The sequence below is a fragment of the Brachionichthys hirsutus genome, chromosome 18 (genome assembly GCF_040956055.1).
Source record: "Brachionichthys hirsutus isolate HB-005 chromosome 18, CSIRO-AGI_Bhir_v1, whole genome shotgun sequence".
In the NCBI taxonomy this organism is placed as follows: domain Eukaryota; kingdom Metazoa; phylum Chordata; class Actinopteri; order Lophiiformes; family Brachionichthyidae; genus Brachionichthys; species Brachionichthys hirsutus.
The window spans coordinates 671,938-696,117 of NC_090914.1; the positions used below are offsets into that span (position 1 = coordinate 671,938).

General features: G+C 52.4%; 2 protein-coding genes across 2 annotated transcripts; one reads left to right on the plus strand and one right to left on the minus strand.

Moving 5' to 3' along the window:
- Window positions 1-344: 344 nt before the first annotated feature.
- Window positions 345-9,239, minus strand: LOC137907445 (SLIT and NTRK-like protein 3). Its single transcript, XM_068751783.1, has 6 exons — window positions 9,030-9,239; window positions 8,645-8,896; window positions 8,284-8,399; window positions 7,187-8,101; window positions 6,295-6,514; window positions 345-1,418 (listed from the first exon to the last, which is right to left on the minus strand). The coding sequence occupies exons 1-6, from the start codon at window positions 9,237-9,239 to the stop codon at window positions 345-347; spliced, it is 2,787 nt and encodes a 928-aa protein (XP_068607884.1).
- A 6,469-nt stretch (window positions 9,240-15,708) lies between these two features.
- Window positions 15,709-23,527, plus strand: nrd1a (nardilysin a (N-arginine dibasic convertase)). The gene is made up of 31 exons (XM_068751526.1): window positions 15,709-15,926; window positions 16,017-16,239; window positions 16,325-16,406; window positions 16,636-16,789; window positions 16,853-16,926; window positions 17,008-17,103; window positions 17,217-17,339; window positions 17,433-17,490; window positions 17,746-17,819; window positions 17,912-17,981; window positions 18,358-18,435; window positions 18,774-18,894; window positions 18,970-19,028; window positions 19,128-19,182; window positions 19,257-19,361; window positions 19,553-19,676; window positions 19,803-19,889; window positions 19,967-20,086; window positions 20,175-20,226; window positions 20,316-20,466; window positions 20,556-20,683; window positions 20,782-20,944; window positions 21,026-21,057; window positions 21,149-21,287; window positions 21,372-21,419; window positions 21,488-21,540; window positions 21,663-21,746; window positions 21,943-22,033; window positions 22,122-22,238; window positions 22,558-22,647; window positions 22,724-23,527. The coding sequence occupies exons 1-31, from the start codon at window positions 15,757-15,759 to the stop codon at window positions 22,910-22,912; spliced, it is 3,210 nt and encodes a 1,069-aa protein (XP_068607627.1). The 5' UTR covers window positions 15,709-15,756; the 3' UTR covers window positions 22,913-23,527.
- Window positions 23,528-24,180: the final 653 nt, after the last annotated feature.

Sequence of the window (24,180 nt, forward strand, 5' to 3'; positions counted from 1 at the left end):
TTCTTTCTTTACATCCACCTGGCTCGTTCCACGACTTCACCTTATGACTTTGTGATAACATGAACATCGATGCCCGCCATCGCCGCCGCCACTCCTGTTCGCCGTGGCGCTCAGAATGCAGGCGGAGCCTCTGTGATTTATGATTGCGAGGCTTAATAGAAGGAAGAAATCTGTGGTAGCTGCGGCTGAAGTTTCACCTCCGGGTGGTTCCTGGGATCGGGTGATCCTCGCCAACCAACACGCTGCCCTCTGTACAGGGGTCACTGTTACCGAAGGATTCATCCCCAGTGAGGAAGATGACGAGGAGACAACAGAGGAATGGGGGCAGGAAAGACGGTGGCATGTTAGAACTGGTAGGAACGGTCCAGCACCTCCATGTAATCCGGAGTGTTCCTCAGTCTGGATCTCTGCTCTCCTGCTGCCTGGTCGCTCTGGCTGCTGATGTCGCTACCCACCGAGGAGCTGGCGGTGGTGGTCACCTGTCTGGTGTCCTGTTGGGGGTCCTCGGGGTGTGGGTAGCGGGGCGGCGGCCTGGCGTACCTGTCTGGCAGGTCCCTGAACTCGGGCGCGGGGAGTCTGAAGAGGCAGTCGACCAGCTCCACCTTAGGGGTGGGGCCCTGGCTATCAATCACGGTGGGGCAGAGGATTCCGTTCCCGTGGAGTCCGGCGAGGGGTCCCATCGCTCCTGAGATGGTGTTGATGGGGGACGAGGACACCTCCAGAGTCCACTCCCTTTCCGTCTGGGCTGCCGGGCTGTATCCTCCATCGCCCTCTTTGGAAGCTGCAAACGTTTGCTGCGTCGCCGCCGCCTCCCGCTCCTCTTTGTAGATGGGGTTGCCACAAACGTGCGACGCCGCAGCCGGGTTGGGAGCTTTCGGCGCGGAGATGGTGTCGTAGACGTGGTTGTGTTCAGTCTCCGGTAGTCCGTGGTGATGGTGGTGGTGCGTCTGCTCGGTGAATATCCCACACTCCATCTGGATGCCGGCCAAGTCGACCTCTCCCTGGCGACGGAACGGCAGCTTGTCCCTCCTCCTCAGGGCGTAGGCGATTAGTGCTGCTGCTGCAAAGAACGCCGACACGAACAGCACCAGCAGGCTGAGCACCAACACCGAGAGAGGGATCGAATCCCTCCCTGCAGGGATCAGGGGTCCCAGTCCCGCTCCGGGGTATCCGACCGATACGACACCGTCTATCGCCGCAGAGGTGGCCGTCTGCTCCTCCTGTTCCTGCTCCTCCAGGTTTTCAAGCTCATGGCAGAGCACATCCATGGAGAGGGAGCGGAGGTCTACGCCTTTGGTCTTTTCCGGGGAATGGCAGACCACCTCTCCCATCACCACCACGGCGCTGAGGCCCTCCAGCCAACGCTTGAGTGGAGCCGCCTCGCAGTTGCACTCCCACGGGTTCTGCTGCAGGTCCACCTGGAGAAACACGAAACCCCACAGTGTGATGTCATCATGGAGGGCACAACACTGAAAGAAAGATAGTTTAGCTTTATTCGAGTATCTTGAATTAGCTGCAAGCTACCGCTAGTACAAGACAATGCATGTTCTCTTCGCCATCGCCCATCACGACGGACAGTCCTGACTGATGACGTCATCCGGGCCACGAGGCGCCACACGGGCACCATGCCGTCTCGGTCCCCAGCATGCACCTGGCCCTATCTAGAACCTGGTCACACATGTGGCGCAGAGGATTATGGGAATATTCTGTAACAATGAGGACCAGTTTTTACGCTTGCAAGTGTTGTGTGGCGATGCAACTGCCCCGCCTCGCTGTAATCCAACAGGCGAGCCAGCGGATCCATTTTCTAGACCTAAAACAAACTCAAATATTCACTTTGCCAGTCCCTGAAACGGCTAAAGCAGATTATGCACAAAGGGAATCACTTACATCGCGCGCCATTGTCTGCAGAACTGATCTGTTCCATATCTTTGGCAATGAGAGCTGATATTCTCTGTCACACGTTGTCATGGTAATTTGCTTTGGCCATCTCCCGGGAAATAGATGGATGCCTTTTGAGATGATTCAGCATCGCTGTTGTGGGAGCCTCCCCCCCTCCCCCAAACGACAGGATGCTCCTTGGCTTTATTGGCATCGGCCCGCCGCGGGGTTACGTGCACGTTTGATCTCCACATATTGTGACCGGAGGACGAGCAGAAACACAATCTGCTGCAGTCCGGATCGGATGGAGGTCTGTTAAAAACACACTGACATTTAAAATAAACAATGCACAATCAAAATGTCAGCTTGTATTTCGCAGTTTCACGACTGTGGCTATAATCCTCCATCTGTTTGAAATTCCTGGAGCATTTTATTCCGGATATTGTTTGTGTTTGGATCCCTGGGGGGGGGGGGCTTTCTGCTCCCTCTTTAGTGAGCATCTGCCCAACGTGTCCAACAATCGCACACCTGGTCGCCCGGTGTACGATTAGCTGTCAACTCGTCAGGTGCATCTTTGTCATGTGGGACATTATAGCCCTTCAATTCGCTTGACAGGTGCTCGTCACGGCTACGCTTCCGGTGCATGACACCGTTGTGCAATTTTTGTGCACACAAAAGCTTGCAGTAAACCCCCACTTACAAACATGTGAATGATCCAGCCTCATTAAGAGGGAGCGCACTTCAGTCTGTAAATGTTACCGCTTCGTGTGCGGCGCTCGCTGCTTCGGATCTTAGCTCGGAAGACACACCAAAAAAATAATACGATTAGCCTGAATTAATGGAATCCGTTTAGGGTGGAATCTGACAAGTAAATTTGCTTTTGTGGTTCCTCACCATTATGACAGAGCTCAGAGATCCGGCTACGGGTGACCAAAATTTACTCAAGAGTTATAAAGAAATGACAAAAGGGGATAAACGCGGGATGCTCCGGTTGGCCACTTTACTGTCATCCTGCCAGGCATCAGAGTTGCTCCACTTTGTTCCCATAAACTGTCCACAGAAGGATTTCTTCATCGCCGTGAGGATTTTTATCGTCGACGCCCCTGAGCCTCGGCCCGCCAGGCCTCCTCCTCCTGGCAAGCGAATCAACGAATCATTCAACAAATCTGTTTGTCTGAGAAACGTGTTTATCGCAGAATCGCCTTCTGTGGGATGGGATGATGTCAGAGGGGTGAGTCAAAGCAATTCACTTATGGACAATCACACACTGTTAGCTTTCACCGGCGTGCGATGCCGAGTGGATTACAGGAGGGTATTTTTTTTGAAGCGTTGTAATTTACTTTGGTAGTGCACTCTGCCTGCCTCGTCGTCTTCAACCTCAGATAGATTTCCTATATTTCCCAACCAGACATCAGCTTGAACTTGCGCTACCCAGCGGTTTGTGTTTAATGTAACTGGAGAAATAGCTGCAGTAATAGCAAAGAGCAAAGACCAAGAGTTTCTGGTCCGTTGAGGCCGTTGTCAGCCGAGGAATTGCTATCTCAGCCTCTGTGATCGCTGAACTCGGGGGCAACGGCCAATCTTGAAAGGAGCGCTTGATCTTTTATTCCGGAGGGGAGGAAACAAACACCGACTTGTAAACCTGCCGTGATACATATCCCAATCGTCGGTGTTAAAATAGTGTAAAAGTGGCATCTAAGAATGTAAACATCACAAACAAATAAATAAACACAAGAAAATGAAATGTGTACTTCAAGCGGATCCACGTTTCCTGCCTGTTGTATAGTGATGGAATTTATTACTTCTCTATAAATGACTGTAAAATGACAAATTCCCCTATTTATTTCTAATTTTACGACACCAAACGCTACAAATCTATGTTACATATCTGGAATGAAGCTATTCCTATTGGAATAATTCAGGGAAGGTCAAATGTATTTAATTTATGTAAAACATATTGCTAGAATATGATGAAAGTCTATTTTCATTATATACAATCTTCTTTTACACGCAGCATACATTTAAACTGACTTTATTGGCATTTACTAAATTAGAAATAACGAGACTCGTCCATCTTCCGTCCTGAAATAAAAGATCCGTCGGTATTCCTGCCAGAAGACGCGTCAAGCTCCACGACTTCTAAAAGCCTGATGTTTCGGGGGGGGGGTTATTGAGATGTTTTTGCTGCGCTGTGCACGTTTAAGTAAATTATTGGCTGCTAGTCACAAAAAATATCACAACTGTTTTCAGGCCATGAACATATTCATTGGTTTGATTTGTGGTCAGGAGATATTTACTGTGCAGGAAATAAACCTGCCAGCTGAGAATCGTCTAAAAGCAGGAGACGCGCCATTCATCATTTCCTAGAATGTAATTAAATCAAATCAAATCAGTGTTAAAACCATTAAGACCGGCATCAGTTCCGCTTGACTGGACAGTCCGAGATACCTGACATCCGCTCTCCTCCTTAGCATCGACCCTGAAAGACCTCACAAATCTCCAACAGGAACAGGAAGTACCTCTGCTGCAGACCGGACGTTGATGTTAGATTCAGTTCGTTAATGAGAGAATTGGACATTCTGAGGCAGTATTTTTCCAAACAGTCATTTAAGACATATAAGATAGCTTAAATCCAGTTGGTTACTGCTTACAACAGACTTTTATTAAATAAGGGTTGTTTCTGTGGCTTTTACAAACTTATCAGAATGAATGCAGGAAATAGTAAAGAGGTTTGACTTAGCATTCGCCGGTCCGCATGGCGGGACTGTTCGAAACGTGGAGGCGGTTACCTGCCATTCAAATTCAAGTGACTGCAAGTGAGACGCAACACACGTCTGATTCATGCCGACATAACATGTAAGCACACGGTATGTTGATTACATATCAAATGGAACCATGTTTTTCTGCCTATCTCGACTATGCTTGGCTAAACTAAATTAATCTAAGACAACAGGCGGCTGCAGCTGACAGGGCAGCAAAGTGAAAACATGCTGAGTTGTTTTCGTCTTACAAGTGTGCAGATTGTGTTTCCATCCAGAACGACATATGTATTCCTGAACGTATTTCTGGCATCAAGTTCACGTAACTTAACACTGTTTGCTGCTTATTGAAAAGACACTTCAGTTTCCACTAGGTAAGATGATGCAACCGTACAATCCTACACCGGGCGGTGACGATGACGGCCTTACTCTGGCAAGCTGCAGCTTCATCATTATCAAAATGGGTTGCTTCTTAGACCAGCCGCGAGCGTCAACCCTGCTGCGTTACCCTTTGGTTTTACTGTGCAAGCTTTGGCTCCAAAATGAGACGGCGGTGCCAAAAACATCCAACGTCCCCCGGCCTCAAACGGGCCAAGTAGGAAGTCAACAGGTGATTTCACTGTCACATTATTTCCTGCGGTTCACAGACGGCGCTGGTGTGGATTTGCCACAGAAATAACCGCCTGGTAAATCTGCCGATTTGGGCACCTCAGCGGTGACTGCGCAGATGAATGCTTTAACACGTTTGGACCTGGGAGCAATGCAACGGCACAGACACAAAGCAGTTCTACTCCGCTGCACAAGCGCCTTCCTTCCCTCGTGCAAACGTTCCGAGGCGGTACCTGAACCGCCGTCCTCATTCACTCTTCCTACAATCTGGATTCTTTCAAGAGCAATGCAAAATGGAAATTCACAATGACATTCAGGCTAATCCACACCCACCTTACCTCATTCCACTCTGGCTGTCTATGAAAAGCTCAAATTGCTGAAGTGAGCGGAGGCTGGATAAAAATATAAAATTAGATCTAATGCTCCAGGTTTAGTTGCAATGGGCTCATTGTGTACAGCAACCCGTTACACGATGCTGCAGTCGGATATGCGAGGTGTGGTCCGACGCATCTGCTTGTGCAGTCTGTTCAGAGTCGCCTGAATTAAAACCACTCTGGAAAACTTGAGGTGTTCAGCTTTCTCCGCTTTACCTCCTGAATTATGAAGACTGCTTATGCAAATCGAGTCAATTACAATTTTCAAATTAGAATACCTGAGGCGCAACTGTGGTCCCACGTGCCATCGCCGAGCTGTGGAAACAAGGGAGGATGCAGAATGACGGCGGAAAACGTGGGAGGGTACGGTTCTCTTTATTTCATCCAGCTGTGACAAACTATCAGATATTTGAATCAAACATTATCCGTGTAATTATGCACATGGTTTAGTAAATCAACAGGGGCGATCTAATTCAAACATCTCCATTTTTCTCCAACCCGCTGTCGCTCAGCAAACTGCACGTTTGGCCTTAATTCGCCAAAACCCCCAGGCCGACAATCTGACTCATTCACACACACACACCAACGTGTTAGAAGATCTGGATCCGTTTTCACGGACGCAGACGTGACGAAACTCTGCCAGTAATGCAGCGAATGGATTTTGCACCGACCTGCACCAGTACGGTGAGGTGCTCCAACACGCCCGCCAGGGGAAGCTGATGGAGGTGGTTGTTTCTCAGATTGAGGCGAGCCAGATTGACTCCGGAGAACACGCCGAGAGGGAGGCTCTGCAGCAGGTTGGCGTTGAGGAACAGCAGCTGGAGGGACGACATGGAGTCGAAGGTGCCAGGATCTATTTCCTGGATCTTGTTGTACTCAAAATAGAGGTACCTAAAGAGAGGAGAGGAGCGTTACAGCACCTCTAGATACACGCCAAGGATCTGGAGGTGGACTATGAGACGGGTGGATGAAATGAGGCGTGGCCAAGCATCAATAAAATCGCCTGGTTGTCTTAACTTTCAGATGAAATGTGATTTACCTCTAAAGTACATGAAAGTCTATTGATCACCAGGTCACGTTGACAACACTGTGATCAACCGCCGTGATGATTAATAGTCATATTAATGGCTCCGAGGTTGAACCTTATTGAGGAACGAAAGAGGATGAAGGATATTCAATGTGCTGAGAGAGCACAACAACTGCTGTCTACGTTATTCTGAGCTTAATCTGACAATGACACACCCCCATCATTCGGATGTCTTCTTATAATAACCCTTTTCCTCGCAAAAATCAAACTCATCGGCTTCTGGAACACCTCTTTAACTACAAAAACCCATTCAGGGCTCACACATCATATTACACAGCAAGGTGACTAAAAAATGAATCGCCCCCAGAAGAAAATGGGACCCTTCCTTTCAGCCGTAATCAGAATGTTCTAAAGGGGTCAAATAAATATCCACACGGTAATAAACACATTTATCAATACCTAAGCTGTCAAGTGGGTCCAGTTTATGAATTTGTTGGAAGTGCAGCGAAGGTAATCCAAAACGTAAAGGGTCCTACCGTAGATTCTGCAGCGCCAGAAACATGTGTGGGCTGAGCCTCTCCAGATTGTTCCCATTAAGGAAGAGGCTCCTCAGGCTGGTCAGGCTGGAGAAGGCCCCCTCCTGAAGGTAGGAGATGCGGTTGTTCCCCAGGTGCAGTAGGTCGAGGCTGGAGAAATTCCAGAAGTCCGTGCGGTAGATTCTCTGGATTAAGTTTCCGCTCAAGTACAGCTTGCGGCCGTTGAGAGGCCGAGGTGTGAGCTGGGACACGTTGAGGAACCCGAACTCCTTGCAGTTGACGGTCAGACCCAAGTCCGTGATGTGCAGGTTGCAAGTGCAGCCCAGGGGGCAAATGATGGGTATGGGGGGTCTTGTTTGGTAGCCGGCTACGGGGGGGTTGTGGTTGGTGCAGCGAGTTGTTGGGGATATTCTGGAGGCCCGAGGCCTTAAAGTCGGCCTCGGATGCCTCTCCCTGTCCTTGTGATCAGATGAGGAAGAGGGCGATGAAGTAGAGGAGGTGTGAGTGTTCTGCCGGGAGCCGTGGACCATGGAAGAAGGTCTGGTTGGCCTGACTCGCCCAGGGTGGGAATTGGGTTTCATGTTTGGGGGCGAATGTTGGGGTTGCAATGGACCGCCCGCCTCGGCTTGCAGCTCCTTGTCCGGAAGGTTGGCACACAACTCCTTGCGGGGGATTTCCCTCAGGTCCTTGCCGTGAAGGTGGAAGGGGTATTCGCAGGTGACATCCCCGACGACCGCCGTGTAGGGGATCTGACCCAGCCACTGCTGGAGTTGCACCGCCTCGCAGGCACAGTTCCAGGGATTCTCCTCCAGCTGTAGCTCCATCAGAGAGCGGCCAACGTACTCCAGGGTCCCGGCATACGCCAGGCTCTTCAGACGGTTCCCCCGCAGGTCCAGATGAGTCAGAGACACGGATCTGGGGCAGGGAGAGGAAGGAATGAGGATGATTAATCCAGCTTTTATAATACGAAATGGTTTGTCACAGAAACATTCATTCGACAGCAGCGCCGACTTGCTAATTGTGTCTGACACTGATATTTCTTCAGATCGTTGTCGCCATATTTCACAAGATTTCCAGCGAAATACTGAGAATCTAACCTGAAGAGATGAGCAGGCAAGACGGGGATCAGGTTGTCGTTGAGGATGAGAACGCGGAGCTTGAAGAGGAACCTCAGGGCGCCACTGTCGATTCGTTTGATCACGTTGTAGTCGGCCTGCAGGTAGAAGAGAAAATGTGATGAACTTAGAATTGCTGGAATTGGGAAAAACAGCAGCAGGAAAACTGAGGCGCTCCCTGTTTGGGAAAGCACAAAGATCTCTTGATGATTCTTTGACTCTCGCCGCCGGCTAGCCGTCGCCTACGACTGTCGCGGCGTCCCTTATCTATTGTAATCTGGGGCGACTTCCTCAGTAACCCGTCAATGGTGCATAATCAGGCGGATTAAATTCCAAAGCCTACCTGGAGGTATTCCAGAGCCTCTAAACCGACAAAGGTGTCATTTCTGAAGACCTCCAGCTTGTTCTCGTGGAGGTACAGGCGCCTCAGTTTGGCCAATCCGTGAAAGGCTCCCACTCGGATGTCCTGGAGCGCATTGTTGCCGAGGTTTATCGACACTGCGTTGCCAAGGTGCTGAAACCCGTTGCTATAGAGACGCCTCAGAGAGTTCCTCTGGAGGTTGAGTTTGAAAGGGCGGACCCACGAGTGTGACACCTGAAAGATTAATTATAGGTCTGATTAGTTATCGTATTAATGACATTAATTAGCCGTGAGCCACATTAGAGGTCGGATATTAGACTGAAGACGACGTGCGCTGCAGGCAAGGTAAGAGAACACGGGACAGTACCTGGCTGGCATTGGTGAAGCTCCGCCCATCACAGTGCACGTGGAGCACGCCTTCTTTGACCTCGCACGTGCACGGCTCGAAGCACGGCTCGTCCACTTCCTCCTCCGAGTTGTCCACGAGAGGGGTGTGTGTAGAGGTGGGGGTGGGGGTGTGTGACGCCCAGGAAAGACACACACACCCCAGGGCCACTGTCACAGCAACCCACTGCATCCTCCCGCTGCTCCCACTCAGCTCAGCAGCCTGGGGCTACCGCCCTGCATCGGCCCGTCACACACTGCACGCACACACACACACACACAGACTCAAAAGAGGGCTAACTGCCAGGGAGGCAACAGCAGAAGTCAGTTCAGGATGAATCAGATTGATGAGACATCACTAGCATACTAAAGTAGTCAGTAAACAAAAGTGAAATCACACAGACCGGAGCCCCACAGGGAGAGAGCTACATGAAACCAAGCAGGGGTCACAGTTTACAGCAAGATGCATCCGGAGCAGGAACACGAGGCTTTAGGCTTCATCATGAGCAAAACAGTCGCTCAGTTCCTCCCAAAGAGTAAAAATGTTGGAATTCCGACACGGAAAATGCAAAACATATGTTCACATGTGGGTTAGTTCACCTGTGAATCTCATGTCTGTTTCCGTGTGCCTTTTTGGACAAGTGTGCGGAGGAGGAGGAGGAGGAGGAGGAGTGGGAGCTTGTGATATATTCATCTTTCATCTTTACTCTCAAATGCCCGGTGAAGCAGAAATGTCACGCGTGTGTTGTTTTAATGTTTGCGATATATAGGTGGATGCAAATCAGATTCAAAATGCATCTGTCCAATGAACTGCTGCAATCAGACACCACAAAGCATCCCATAATATCAATCAGACGGGTCTGTTGGGTCAACAGCCGCAATCCCGTTCCCAATTTTAAGAAAGCAACCCCAACTCCTGCAAATGTTCAAAAGCCCCGATCTGAAGGCGACGGCGTGAGGATGAGGAGGCAATAGATACACAATGGCATCAACGTTACGGTTGCCCTGGCAACAAAAACAACAGAAAAGAAAGGAAGAACAGCTGAGGTGAGAGCATGGGATGTTTCCTCTCAAGTCATAATGAGATCTGAATTGGATGAGGCATCACGATCTGTTCATCCAGCGTGGAACACCGCCACGTGTGAACGCGGTAATCACACCGCGATAACCCACCATCAGCGAGTTAGACAAGGAGGCGGCGGCAGAAAACACCCCACCCGGGAGACGGAGAGCAATCAGAGACGATTATGATGAAGGGAGGGGTGGAGACAACAAGAGGAGCAGGAAGAGGCGGAGGAGGAGGAAACGGGGACACGGTGAAGGAGTGGAGTGAAGCGGAGACAGACGGGTAAAGGACGAGTAATGACCTCGGAGGAGTAGGAGGAGGAGGAGGCGCAGAGAGAGAGGAAACAGGTGAGGCCGGAGAGGAGTTGGATCGCCGCTCGGGATGAGAGCGCACAGAGAAACAGATGAAATCTGATATTGATTACATCAAAGCTGTGTTCTCGCCCTGCACACAAAGTACGCCCGCCTCGCAGAGACACGGCGAGAGAGAGAGAGAGTGTGTGTGTGTGTGTGTGTGTGTGTGTGTGTGCGTAAAACAATGCCAGAAAGGTCAAACCATTGTGTTGATCCGCCTGTTCTCTCATAACAAACCATCCCTTCCACCATTCACTCAAGTTACACAAGAACCAGCCCAATCCAATGCAGCCCCCACTCCCCCTGAAAAGAGGAGATCGGTACCGGGTCCAAGTGGACCGCGGGGACCCCTCCTCGGTTCGGCCTCCTTTATAAGAAACGGCATGGCAGCTCGTCCTGGATCAGCGTTAATGGCACCAGAACTTATGATGACAACACGGAATCTAAAGCTCCTACCTGTCCTTAAAAAGCAGGCCTAGCTCAGGTGTGGCATTTCCTGGTCCCCTTGTCCCTCTGAGTGTCCCCCCCTCTGGACCGTCCACGTTGACGCACTCCAGCTAGCGATGACGGTCACTCAGATCTGCTTATTCTTCAGCACATTATTCATGTCACATAATTCCAGTGTCTACCTCTCCCGTCCTCTCCGTCCGCCAGGAGACACGGGAAGCTCCACATTGGGTTTAACTCCCGGAGCAGACCCGCACATATCACTGATCAAATGTAAGGGGGGGGGGCATCAGCCTGGATAGCCCCCAGCCTTCCAAGGAAATTAATTAGCCCATGAAATCACAGCGCGCAAATTGTTATAGTTGGAAGAATTAAAGCATGACCAGTTAAACAGCCAAGTCATTAACGGAATTCATGAAGACGTTTACCAGCAGAGTAACGCAATCCGGCAGCAGCACCCCCCCCCCCCCCCCCCGCCCCCCACCACCACCAGCCTCTTTGATCCACGCAGCGACGCTTCGCAGAGCCGGGATGCGGGGGATACTCACTCAGTCCGCCGCTAAAGATTCAGGGAACGACCGAGAGAACACTTTAGACTGTCGACATGTCGTTCACATCCAGCCGCACTTCTTCTCCCTCTCTCCTCCTGTAGCGGATGGGGAGGGAGGGAGGGAGGGAGGGAGCGTGGATGGAAGAGAGGGGGGGGGGGGGACGTGATAAGACTGCAATGAGGTGGAGGATAAAAACAGAGAGAGAGAGGGAGAGAGAGAGGGAGAGAGAGGGGGGGGGGGTTGGAGAGACCCGATTGGCTTTAGGATGCAGGTCCGCGTCTCCCCGGTGCAGCCCGTGGAAGCTGCGGCACTGGACCGCCGGACCGGCGTGCACGGCGCGGAGCTGCAGCCCGTGTGGCGGCGGAGGACGCGCTCCTCATCTCAAACACAAGCGGGAGGCGTAAAAGCGCGCGCGGAGGGTCTTCCTCACCGGAGGGGCCCCGGTTACAGGAGGCAATGGGGGGGGGGGGGGGGGGGACTTTCTCTTCACGTTGCTCGCGTGTGCTGGTTAAAAAAAGAAAACGCAGCGCGACGGTTCAGGTATACCGACAATAATTTATAATCTCATTAGATTATTCATCTCTCCTCTTGCCTTAAACCCAAACCTCCTCCTCCTCCTCCTCCTCCTCCTCCTCCTCCTCTCTCCCTATAGCGGCGTGGGGAAAGCTCTCCTCCTCCTCCTCCTCCTCCTCCTCTCTCCGTGCCTCTGCCATAGCGGCGTGGGGAAAGCTCTCCTCCTCCTCCTCCTCCTCCTCCTCCTCTCTCCCTATAGCGGCGTGGGGAAAGCTCTCCCTGGAGCAGCGTCGGAGACGGTTCCGGTAATATCAGGAAGATGGAGATGATGGTTATAGATTTCAGGGCTCTCAGGTGCATTAGCTTCCCCACAAGGCTACTTAATGCTCACTTACAATGGAAGCAGCCCGGCATGCAGACCTGTGTGCACACACACACACGCACACACACACACACGCACATTAGAGCCATCTCCAGCAGGCTTGTCCCTGATGTATATAAATAAGGGATATTCTTTCCAGCCCAGTGACTGATGCCGGATCTGTAGCAGGGCTGTGATCCCAGACCCGAGACGAGCTCCTGCCCCGGAGCGTATCGATGCCACCGTGAGAAAAATGCCCGCTTTCCTCCCGCAGTGTTGTCGCTGAACCGTGGATGCTCCCTAAATTAAGAAAACAATCGGAGAGGAACGGAGAGAAGATGGTTATCGGTGTGTCTCCAGGGCAATGGGGCCTCGAAGGGGATCTATTTTTACCGGAGCTGTCCGGTGCTGAAATAGATGCGTGCAGGGATTCACAGTTTCATGTCAACCACTTCCTCCCTTTCTCCCATCTGAATTATCACGCTAAGCTCTCCTCTGTTTCGGCCTCCTTTCTTCCCTCCATCCTTCTTTCCTCCCTTTGTTTCCCTCCCTTGATTCTCCTCTGGGCTCTTGTCAATTATTTGATTCCTTCTCCTCTTTTGTTTTCCTCTCCCAGCTCTTTCCATCTTCTCCTCTGCTGTATGAACGCTTTAGAAAACGGTCATCTCATTTAAAGTAGCTCTCTCAAACTAGCCCCCCCCCATCCATATGCATAAAGCGGCACACCCTGCAGGACGAGCAGAGGATATCTTTCTGTCCTCTCCAGCCAATCCGCGAGTCACAGAATCTCCTTAAAGCTGCACATTGTTCACATATTGTTGCACCGACCATAAACACGTGTCTCGGTTTCTTTTTTTGGGGGGGGCATCACCCCCTCAGGATGAGGCAATCGTGAGAGGCGGGCAAGGGAACCATGCACTCCGGAGGAAACTTAAAATAACAGACCGGCTGTGGGAGGGCGAGAGAGAGGAAGGGGGGGCTGTGATGTCTGGTGAAGAGGGAGAAGGAGAGGGAAGGGGGAGAGGAGCAGGCAGATAGTGGAGAGTGGATACATGGGGGGGGGGGCAGGTAGTTTTACATTAGCCCGAGATTAAAGCAAAGGGCAGCTGGAGAGGACTCACCTCTGATTCACACACAGGTACTGCAGGCAAGAACACGCCCCCCTGGAGACGAGGACACACACACACACACACTTACACGCACACACACAGTAGTGATTCACGGGATTATCCACATATGCTTGTGAACACACACACACACACACACACATGCATATAACAGCCCCTCCTCATTCAGCATTAGCATCACACACGATCCAACGTGACTCATGAGAGCATGCACACACACACACACACACACACACACACATACACACACACACTCGTACAGTCGTGCACTAATTAATCAGACCTACATTTTTTGGAATAAGGGTTGGAATTGGTTCTTCCGGGAAACATTGACCCCTTGATCTTAAGGGAACAACCGCCCCCTGAGGGGGACGTGTTCACCGGCCCTGAGGGGGACGTGTTCGCCGTCTCCCCTGAGGGGGACGTGTTCACCGGCCCTGAGGGGGACGTGTTCGCCGTCTCCCCTGAGGGGGACGTGTTCCCCGGCCCTGAGGGGGACGTGTTCACCGGCCCTGAGGGGGACGTGTTCGCCGTCTCCCTGAGGGGGACGTGTTCCCCGGCCCTGAGGGGGACGTGTTCGCCGTCTCCCCTGAGGGGGACGTGTTCGCCGTCTCCCCTGAAGGGGACGTGTTCCCCGGCCCTGAGGGGGACGTGTTCGCCGTCTCCCCTGAGGGGGACGTGTTCCCCGGCCCTGAGGGGGACGTGTTCGCCGTCTCCCCTGAGGGGGACGTGTTCCCCGGCCCTGAGGGGGACGTGTTCGCCGGCCCTGAGGGGGACGAAGCTGCACTGAAACCGTCTTCCTGAACATGAAAGGCCGTATGTGCTGCTGTTAAAGGAGAGAGTGTGTCTAATCGATCGCCAACCCCGACCTGCCATTCTGCCCTGAGAGTCCTGATGTGGTGGGGGCATAAAGGCACTTTCACACGGTCCTGATGGGCGGCTCGGCCTCACATCCCGGTTACACGCTAGCATTTATGTGAATCAGGCTAAGAAGTACTCATGTAGTGACTAACGCAGTGTTTTACCAGGTTTAGCCTTCACACGGTCTCATCTCACATTTCAGTATCGGCCCTGCTATCGGTGCGTCTCCACCGATGAGCAGGAAGTAGCTGAAGGAGCCGCAGACGCTTCGTATCAGCGAGTAAAAGGCTGGACTTGATGAATTAAAGGAGGGGAGGACGCCAAGTAAAGCCATTAAGGATACAGGAACCTGGGCGTGTATCTGGCTCACCGGTTGTCATGGTTGCAGCGTTTATCACCGCTTCCTACCGAGAGAAGCCCAGGGGCAAATCAGATTGGCTTCCCACACACAGAGAGAGTTGGTGAGTGAGGGGGGGGGGGGCATATTGGCACGGGGAAGAGCTAAAATGGCAACTCAACGCAGAGGGGAGGGTGAGGAGCGTTGGACAAATGTTAATGTGGTCAGTCGTGATTGCATCAAATACAGTTCAGTATTAATATTAGACTATTTCATTCAATCATTACTTCAAATCAATTCCAAGACTTTTATTAAGAATTACCTTAAAATAAAACCTATTCTTCTTCTTTCTTTTTTGACTTTCATTTAAAACCGTATTTTAATTTGTTACTCAAGACTCTAAGTCCTAAAACCTTCTCAGAAGGTGACCTGCCAAAACGACCGATCGATGACGTCATCTTCCGTCTATTTTAATTCAATCGATCAATATTCGTACCTCAAGCGCACGTGTTGAAATAGAGGCCGCGCCTCCAACCAATCAGAGCGCAGAACGAATGAGAGTCGGTTCCTCTCGACCAATCAGAGCGCAGAACGAGTGAGAGTCGGTTCCTCTCGACCAATCAGAGCGCTGTTTGTTGGAGGAAGCTTGTCCTCGCGTGTTTTGAGGCCCTTTCCTGTCAGCAGGGAGGAGGTAGGAACACGTTCCGACCGAACCGGCTTCGGGAAGTGATTTTAAAAGTGTTGGTTCGGCTTTTAATTTGGCCGCCACCGTTAACCGAACAGTTTTAACCGGAACGTGCTCGTTTTATGGCTCTTATGTTTGTTTTTCGGTGCGGAACGGATGACGTCCTCGCTTCTCATCCTTTGTGAATAGCTGCATCGTGTCTGAGGGACCAGTCGGGTTCGGGGCCGACCCGGGTTTCCTCTGGACTCGGACCGCCAGGGTTCGGGTCTCCACCATAGCGGCGTTCAGGCTGACCCGCTGTGTCTCCGTGTTGAGGAATAAATTACCGGTGACACCGAGCTTTCCTCTCGTTTCCGGTTGCGCCTCGCTGTGGACCCTCAGGACCGGAGCCCCGTCATCTCTGCCGAGGATGCCGCACACGAACCAGTCCAGGAAGGCCCCGGGGTGGGACGCCTCCGGCCCTGCCCAAGCAGGAGACCCAGCGGAGGAGCCAGCTGCAGGAGGAGGAGGAGGAGGAGGAGGAGGAGGAGGAGGAGACAGCGAGATAGTTAAGTCTCCCAGTGACCCCAAAGAGTACAGGTGAGCAACACGCCTCCTGCCCAGGTGAGAGCTGGAGCCCAGCTCCTCCTCCTCAAAGCGTTCCCAGCCGGATCTGCTCTCCTCTTCCAGATACATCGTCCTGGACAACGGGCTGCGAGCTCTGCTCATCTCGGATTACAGCGGGCCGGCGGCGCCCCAAGACGACGGCGACGACTGTGAAGAAGAGGAGGAGGAGGAATCTGGGGAGGAAACGGAGGATGAGTCCGAGGAAGGCGATGAAGACGAGCGGGATGATGGTGGAGATGATGAAAGTGATGAGGGGAGGAAGAAGAGAGGAAACGCCGAGAAACAGGTAATGCCGGTTAACGGTTAAATGTAGTTCCTGTTGCCGGGGGCAGCGCCCTTGTTGACGAGCAGCGTCTGGCGGTGTGTGTCAGTCCGCAGCGGCGTTGTGCGTCGGCGTCGGCAGCTTCAGCGACCCCGCCGACCTCCCCGGCCTCGCTCACTTCCTGGAACACAGTGAGTCAAACAGCAGGATGTGACGTGTTGAGGTTTCCTGCTGGCGATGCGTCTCCTCCACCGTCCGGTTATTAGAAGTGAAACCTTTGACGGCCTTTAGAGGATCCGTTAAAATTCTATTACGTTCTTTTGGGGCGCTGTTGGAGGTGTGACGGCACGCTGGCTGTGATTGGCCGGATGTCCAAGGCGTCGTCCTCTTTGCTTTTTGTTGTTTCCCGTCGCGTCCCAGTGGTGTTCATGGGCAGCGAGAAGTACCCTTCAGAAAACGGCTTCGACGCCTTCCTGAAGAAGCACGGGGGGAGTGACAACGCGTCCACCGACTGCCAGAGGACCGTCTTCCAGTTCGACGTGCAGAGGAAACGCTTCAAGGAGGCCCTGGACAGGTGAGGACGGACCACGGGCTCCGGCACCATCCTGTCCTGATCCTCGTCTGACCCGCTCCTTAGGTGGGCTCAGTTCTTCATCTGCCCCCTGATGATCCGAGATGCCATCGATCGGGAGGTGGAGGCCGTCGACAGCGGTGAGTCCTCTCCGACTGAACGACGCGAAGCTTCGATCGCCCTCCTCTTCACGTTTCGCCATCGCTCCGTGTGTCTCCCAGAGTACCAGCTGGCGAAGCCGTCGGATTCCCACAGGAAGGAGATGCTGTTTGGAAGTTTGGCCAAACACGGACACCCGATGGGCAAGTTCTTCTGGGGTGAGCCTGAAAACAGGAGGCGCCCAGACGGGACGGGTGCTGAGTCGATGTCCCTCCATCCGTAAGACGCTTTCTGCAGCGTTCCTGAATTGATCGCTTCCTTGTGACGCCAGGGAACGCCCAGACGCTGAAGCAGGAACCGAAGAAGAAGAAGATCAATGTCTACAAACGGCTGCGAGCCTTCTGGAGGAAGCACTACTCTGCCCACTACATGACCCTGGCCGTGCAGTCGAAAGGTGATGATGATGATGATGATGATGATGAATACGTTAGAGCAGTACAGACGCCCTTGAGACTGATTCCTCCTCCTCCGTTCGTCGGTCCTTCAGAGACGCTGGACACTCTGGAGGAGTGGGTGAGAGAGATCTTCAGCAAGGTGCCCAACAAGTGAGTACCGAGGAGAGTCGCTGTGAGGAGATCCAGTCCGAACCTCCTTTAAGACTCCTCCGATGCAAATGTCGAGTTAAATTAGTGGCCTTTACTTTACTCCATTCTCGTATAATTCCGATTTAAAAACGGCTGAACGGAACAGCTTGTTTTTCCTCCTGCTGTTGTTAAGCATCTCCTGCAAACCTTTCTGCTTTGTTTAAGCCACGCGTCATTGTTTATTCTTGGTAACTGATTCCTCTTCTGTTACCACAGTGATCTCCCCAAACCAGATTTCTCTGATATGCTGGCTCCCTTCGATACGCCCGCCTTCAACAAGCTCTACAGGGGTACCCATCTGAAGCACGTTCATAAATAAATCATGTTTTGCTTCCGCCAACTGGGACATGAATACATTTGTGCCGTTTCTCCTTGTTTGCAGTTGTCCCTGTTAAAAAGGTTCACGCTTTAAACATCACCTGGGCCCTCCCCCCTCAGGACAAACACTACAGGTGAGCTACCTTTGGAACAGTTGCTCCACATCTGCATGGCCGGCTGAATTCCGGTTCCTCCCCAGTGAGCCGTGCACGGCTGCGATCTGCTGTCATCACTGCTTCATTTGGAGACATCATTAATGCATGACTGAGCAAAAGTAATCGATTCCCTCAGATGGGAGTTAGCACTATGGTTGGGACAGGTAAAGGGAGCGGCGTCGGGTGATGCCGGATTAAAAGGCGTTAAGGCCCCGCCCTCAGGCTCGCTAACCCCGCTGGCATCTTCCTCCTAAAATCAAACGGGCAGATGGTGCCGAGCCTCGCCCAGATTGCAGATCGACTGCGTCATGTTTGTTTCCCCTCTTCATGCCGTCCCTCCTCTTCCTCTCTGCAGAGTGAAGCCTCTGCACTACATCTCTTGGCTGATTGGCCATGAAGGCACAGGAAGCGTCCTCTCGGTGCTCAGGAAGAAGTGAGTGTTATTGGCTCTGTCTCTTTGTCTTCCTGGTTAAAGGCCACTCCAGAACCCAATTAAAGGGTCTTCAGTCATCCGGGCACGCACGTGAACTTCATTTGAAGTGCACGAGGCCGGTTTGAAATGTGGTGCCCCCCCCCCCCCCCCCCCATGTGCGTCCATCACAGGTTCCCGTAGGATGAAGATGTGGCTTTAAATTTCAGACAAAAAAAACTCATTGCAGTCAATTTTCTGAGAGGATTTAAAGTCTTTAAGTTTCATCATTTCAGGCAACGCACTAATTCTCACCGCGTGTGTGTGTGTGTGTGTGTGTGTGTGTGTGTGTGTGTGTGCAGGTGTTGGGCGTTGGCCTTGTTCGGAGGAAACAGTGAAACCAGCTTCGACCAGAACAGCACCTACTCCATCTTCTCCATCTCCATCACCCTCACCGATGAAGGCTTCCAGAACTTCTACCAGGTGAAGACTCTGAGTTTGCACGGCTTCATTAAGGCTGAATGACTTTAATGTTTTATTGTGCTTTGTCTTCCTCAGGTGACGCACCTGGTCTTCCAGTACCTGAAGATGCTGCAGACGCTCGGACCACAGCGGAGGTACTTCTTCTCTCACTTCCATGCTTCTAACTTTATTTTGTGTTTTGGCATCAAAGCTTTATGAAGCAGGTAATAAATATTGTAGTTTTCTGTCCCCAGGATATACGAGGAGATCCAGAAGATCGAAGCCAACGAGTTTGAGTACCAGGAGCAGGTGCGTCTGGATGTGTGTTTTGCATCGGACGTATTTCGGGACACGTTTTGACCATGCTGGACGTTTTTCTGCAGATCGACCCCATAGAGTTCGTGGAGGACGTCTGTGAAAGCCTGCAGCTGTTCCCTAAAGAGGACTTCCTCACGGGAGATCAGCTGATGTTCGAGTTCGACCCGGAAGTAGGCGGGGGAAATAAGGGCAAAGGTTTTCTGTGAATTTCGATGCAGTAATTAGTTCGGTTCTGCCGCCTCTTACTGTGATTGACGGCAAAGCGTTGCGTCACATAAACACTCGGCTAATAGCAAGGAGGAGGAAAACGAGTCTCTGCTGGGACGTGACACCGTGTGTGTGTCTGTGTGTGTTTGTGTAGGTGATCAGCGCAGCCTTGTCCCTCCTCACGCCAGACAAAGCCAACCTGATGCTGTTGTCTCCCGAACACGAGGGCCGGTGTCCCCTCAGGGAGAAGTGGTTTGGCACTCAGTACAGCGTGGAGGGTGTGTGTGTGTGTGTGTGTGTGTGTGTCAGCAACAACAGAATCAGACCGGCGTTGGAATAAAAAAAAAGACGTCGCACTAAAGTCTTTGTAAGAGTGAAACGCCAACACAAGTGTTTCCGCTCAGGCGTCCAGCCGGAGTGGATGGAGCGGTGGATGGGGCGCCTGGAGCGGAGCGGGGGCCTCCACCTTCCTGCTGAGAACCAGTTCATCGGTGGGTGAAGGGAGTAGCCACTGAAACACGACCTGAGATCAGTTGGAACACAAGTAGAATCTTGTTTTATCGTTTAGCCACCGACTTCGCCCTGAAGCCCTCCGACTGCCCCGACTCGGAGCTTCCGGTCCGGATCGCTGACGGCGACTCCGGCTCCCTCTGGTACAAGAAGGACAACAAATTTAAGATCCCGAAAGGTGCCCGGCGTCCCGGATCGTTTGCATCACGCCGCAGCTTCCCTTCCCATTGCCTGTTGACGCTCGTTTGTTCCCGTTTCTGTTGCAGCCTACGTCAGATTCCACATAATCTCTGCTGTAATCCAGCAGTCTGCCAAAAAGTGAGTCCAGGAAGCTCTTCTGCTGCAGCCCGGTCGGCTCCTCTCCCCGTTTCCCGTTTCCATCTCGCCGTCTCTCCTCTGCCCTTCAGCGTGGTCCTGCTGGACCTCCTGGTCAACATCCTGGGACACAACCTGGCAGCGCCGGCCTACGAGGCTGAAGTGGCTCAGCTGGAGTACAAGCTGGTGGCCGGCGAACACGGCCTGGTCATCAAGGTGAAGGGATTCAACCACAAGCTGCCTGTGAGTGATTCAGACGGGAAGGCCTGCCGCGGGAGCGTTTGTATCTCTGTGTGATGACCGTGCTGATTCTTCATCCTCCTCTTCCTCAGCTGCTGTTCCGCCTGATCGTCGACCACCTGGCTGATTTCTCCGCCTCCCCTGACGTCTTCGCCATGTTCACCGAGCAGCTCAAGAAGGTCTACTTCAACATCCTCATCAAACCGGAGAAACTGGGCAAGTGGGTATCTGGTTCTGGAGCTGTGAGTCTGTATCACCCCCTAGTGGTGAACGCCTGTAACGGCCCCGAATGGGACAATCGCTCCTCTTCTTTCCCAGGGATGTCCGACTGCTGATCCTGGAGCATTCCCGCTGGTCCATGGTGGAGAAGTACCAGGCCCTGATGGATGGGCTGACCTGCGACGAGCTGATGGACTTCAGCCGGACCTTCAGGGCCCAGCTTTTCGCTGAGGGACTGGTCCAAGGCAACTTCAGCAGCTCAGTGAGCGGATTGGTTATTGCTAGGATCAGCTGATTAGTTAACAAGTCAGTTTCCTCCACATTTCTTGTATTTCCTCTGCAGGAGTCCAAACAGTTCTTGCAGTACATCACAGAGTAAGTTGGCCAAACAATCAAATCCTCTTCCTCCTTCGTCGCTCTCCTCTTGCTCCTTCCTACTTTCCTTTTCTTCCCCCCCCTCTGGCAGGAAGCTGCAGTTCTCCAAGCTGCCAGCGGAGGTGCCGGTCATGTTCAGAGTGGTGGAGCTTCCTCTGCAGCATCACGTCTGTAAGGTCAAGTCGCTCAACAAGGGAGACGCCAACTCCGAGGTCACCGTTTACTACCAGGTGGGACGCCATCGGACTTCAGTCTGTTAAACATGACCTCGGCGCTCGTTCTCGTAACCCGGATTCGTTTGCTGCTTCTTCTAGTCTGGCCCCAAAGACCTGAGGGAGCACACCAGGATGGAGCTGCTGGTGGTGAGTCGGTCTCCTTTCCTACATCCCCTCCTTCCTCCTTGTTTGACTAAGGTGGCACTCTTCATCAGATGCACATGGAGGAACCCTGCTTCGACTTCCTGCGCACCAAAGAGACTCTGGGGTGAGTTCAGAAGTCACATGACGAGGGACAGCCAATCAGGGGCCCCGAATGTTTTAGGTGTAACTTTGTAGATGATTGATTTGGTGGATGTGAAGTTCCTCGTGGTTTTTTCACCCCTGCAGGTACCATGTCTACCCCACCTGCAGAAACACCTCCGGCGTTCTGGGGTTCTCCGTCACCGTGGAAACTCAAGCCACCAAGTTCAAGTGAGTACAGCGCAAATACGTCTTATCTGCAGGAGGGCGAAATGTCTCATATTCTGTGTCCCGGAGCAATATTCTCTCGCATTCACGATAACAAGCCAAAGATGGCGTTTATCTACGAGGCTCTGCGAAGAGAAGCGAGATAAACGGAGAGATGACTCCAGACGTCAAATAAAGCACGAACCGTATTCCCTCTCAGCACCGAGCTGGTGGAGTCAAAGATTGAAGAGTTCCTCGTGTCATTTGGCGAGAAGCTGGGTTCGCTGACGGAGGAGGCCTTTAGTACTCAGGTGCGTTTTTAGGTTCCTGTTGTTCACGAAAGGTCGCAGGGAAAAGGAAACTGCGGCGCGAGTAGAAACTCTGGGCTTTCCTGCTCAGGTGACCGCGCTGGTGAAGCTGAAGGAGTGCGAGGACACGCACCTCGGCGAGGAGGTGGACAGGAACTGGGCGGAGGTGGAGACGCAGCAGTACGTGTTCGACAGGCTCAACAAGGAGGTGAAGCGCGCGCACACACACACACATGCAATGGGTATCAGGTTGGGGTCACCTTCACGCTGCCCGTCGCTGCCTGACGCACGGATAAGCCACGCCCTCTGCAGAGTCGAATGCTCCATCAGAACCACGAAACACACAAGATGCTCATGCTAAAAAGAAATGAAGGACATTAGCTTCAGCGTGACTTTAATAAGTAACGGTAACCATGGTAGCAAACAGCGATGAGGCTTTTGAAGTGGTTCAAATGGAGGTCCCTGAGGACCGCCTCTCATCCGGTCTTCCCACTGGTTTCTAACCATCAGTAACTGGTCCTGTTCAGATCGAGGCCCTGAAGCACATGACCGGGTCTGAGCTGACCTCCTGGTTCGAAGCGCATCGAGGACAGAACGGCCGCAAACTCAGCGTCCACGTAAGCGAAGCGTCCGCCGGCGTGCTGGCGTGCTGGCGTGCCCCGCTGTAGCTAATCGGATTCCTGTCTCCTGAAGGTGGTGGGATTCGGTGCTGAGGAGGGCGGGGGTAAGGCGGAGGAAGTAAGTGGCTCCGCCTACGGCGAGGTGTCCCGCCTCACCTTCCTGCCCGTCTCGTCCAAGATGGCGGGTGCCGTCGCCATCATGGACATCCCTGCCTTCACCAGAGAACTGCCGCTATTCCCCTATCACAAGGTCCTCCAATAATGTCGTGCCGAGGCTCCGCCTCTCCGGAGCCACGTTCAGGGCCCGTCTGCCGGCGGCGTCGCCTCCTCTCTGGAGTGAAGATAACATTTCTTACGCTCTGGCTGCGAGGAGAAGGATCTCTGGATGCGGTTCTCCTTCGTTTGCTTCCTGGCCTCCGCTGCTGGAACGCTTTCAGCGTCGGCCTGGATTTATAGCGTTTAAAAACAAATAACTGTGAAAGCGATGGATTTTAGGACCTTAGAGCTCCAGGTGTGTGTGTTGGGGTGATTGATGTGATTTCATTAGCTTATTAGCTGACCTGGATGATGCTCTGGTGTGAAGCACGTTTTAAATGAACCGGGGCGCTGCGGTAATCCGGGAGCTCCCGGCGGCCTGCCCCCCCCCCCCCCCCCCACGGAGACAGTCATGCAGGGGAAGGCTCACCTCACGATGATGCTGGAACAAACGCACCCGGGCTCAGGCGCCGCGTCAGGAGGACGCTCGCGCCGCGGACAATAGTCTGATCACCCAGATTGAGACGCCATCGATCCCTGATGTCACTCGCCTGGGGGAGGAGCTAGAAATGTCAGTTTGTTGTATTACATTAAACTAACTTATTTATGATTAAAGCGTGAAGCCTGCCTGCACACGATTCTTCACCTCCTTCCCACATTCTCTCCATCACTCTGCTCTGTTGACCCGAGGTACCTGAAGTCCTCGACCTTTATGTCTCATCCTTGTAACCTCACTGTCCCCCGGGGACGACCTCATTTACACCCCGCTGAGCTGTGAGGCGTTTCAGTTTAGAGTCCATTAAAAACAAGACTTTCAGAACATTAAGGGATACAGCGTGAGAGAGGCTGTTAAAAACCGGACGATAAAAAACTAGAATATATTCATGGGTCTCAGGGTTTGCTGCGGTAAACAGGCCCTCAGGTGCTCCATCCGGATCGGGTCTGATTCTGGGACCAGTTTGGACCCCCGTCCCCCCAGTGGGAGTTCGGGTGCATCCTTGCGCGTTACAGGTTTGGCTTCTCAGAGCAGGATTTTAACATCTCTCCATTGACCCAGAAGACGCCAGCGTAGTGATCTGAGGCTCTACTTTCTCGGTGCTTGAGAACTCCGGCGGCAGCGTCCTGGATGGGCTACGGCTGATGATGGATTTTTTTAATAAGACCTGTACGAAAGATCATTAAAATAAAGTATCCTGCGTAAAATAAACGCAGTAATAAAGTACCTTCTGAGCCAGAACTCCCTCCGTGCGATTTCTGCATTGATTTGTCGATTGG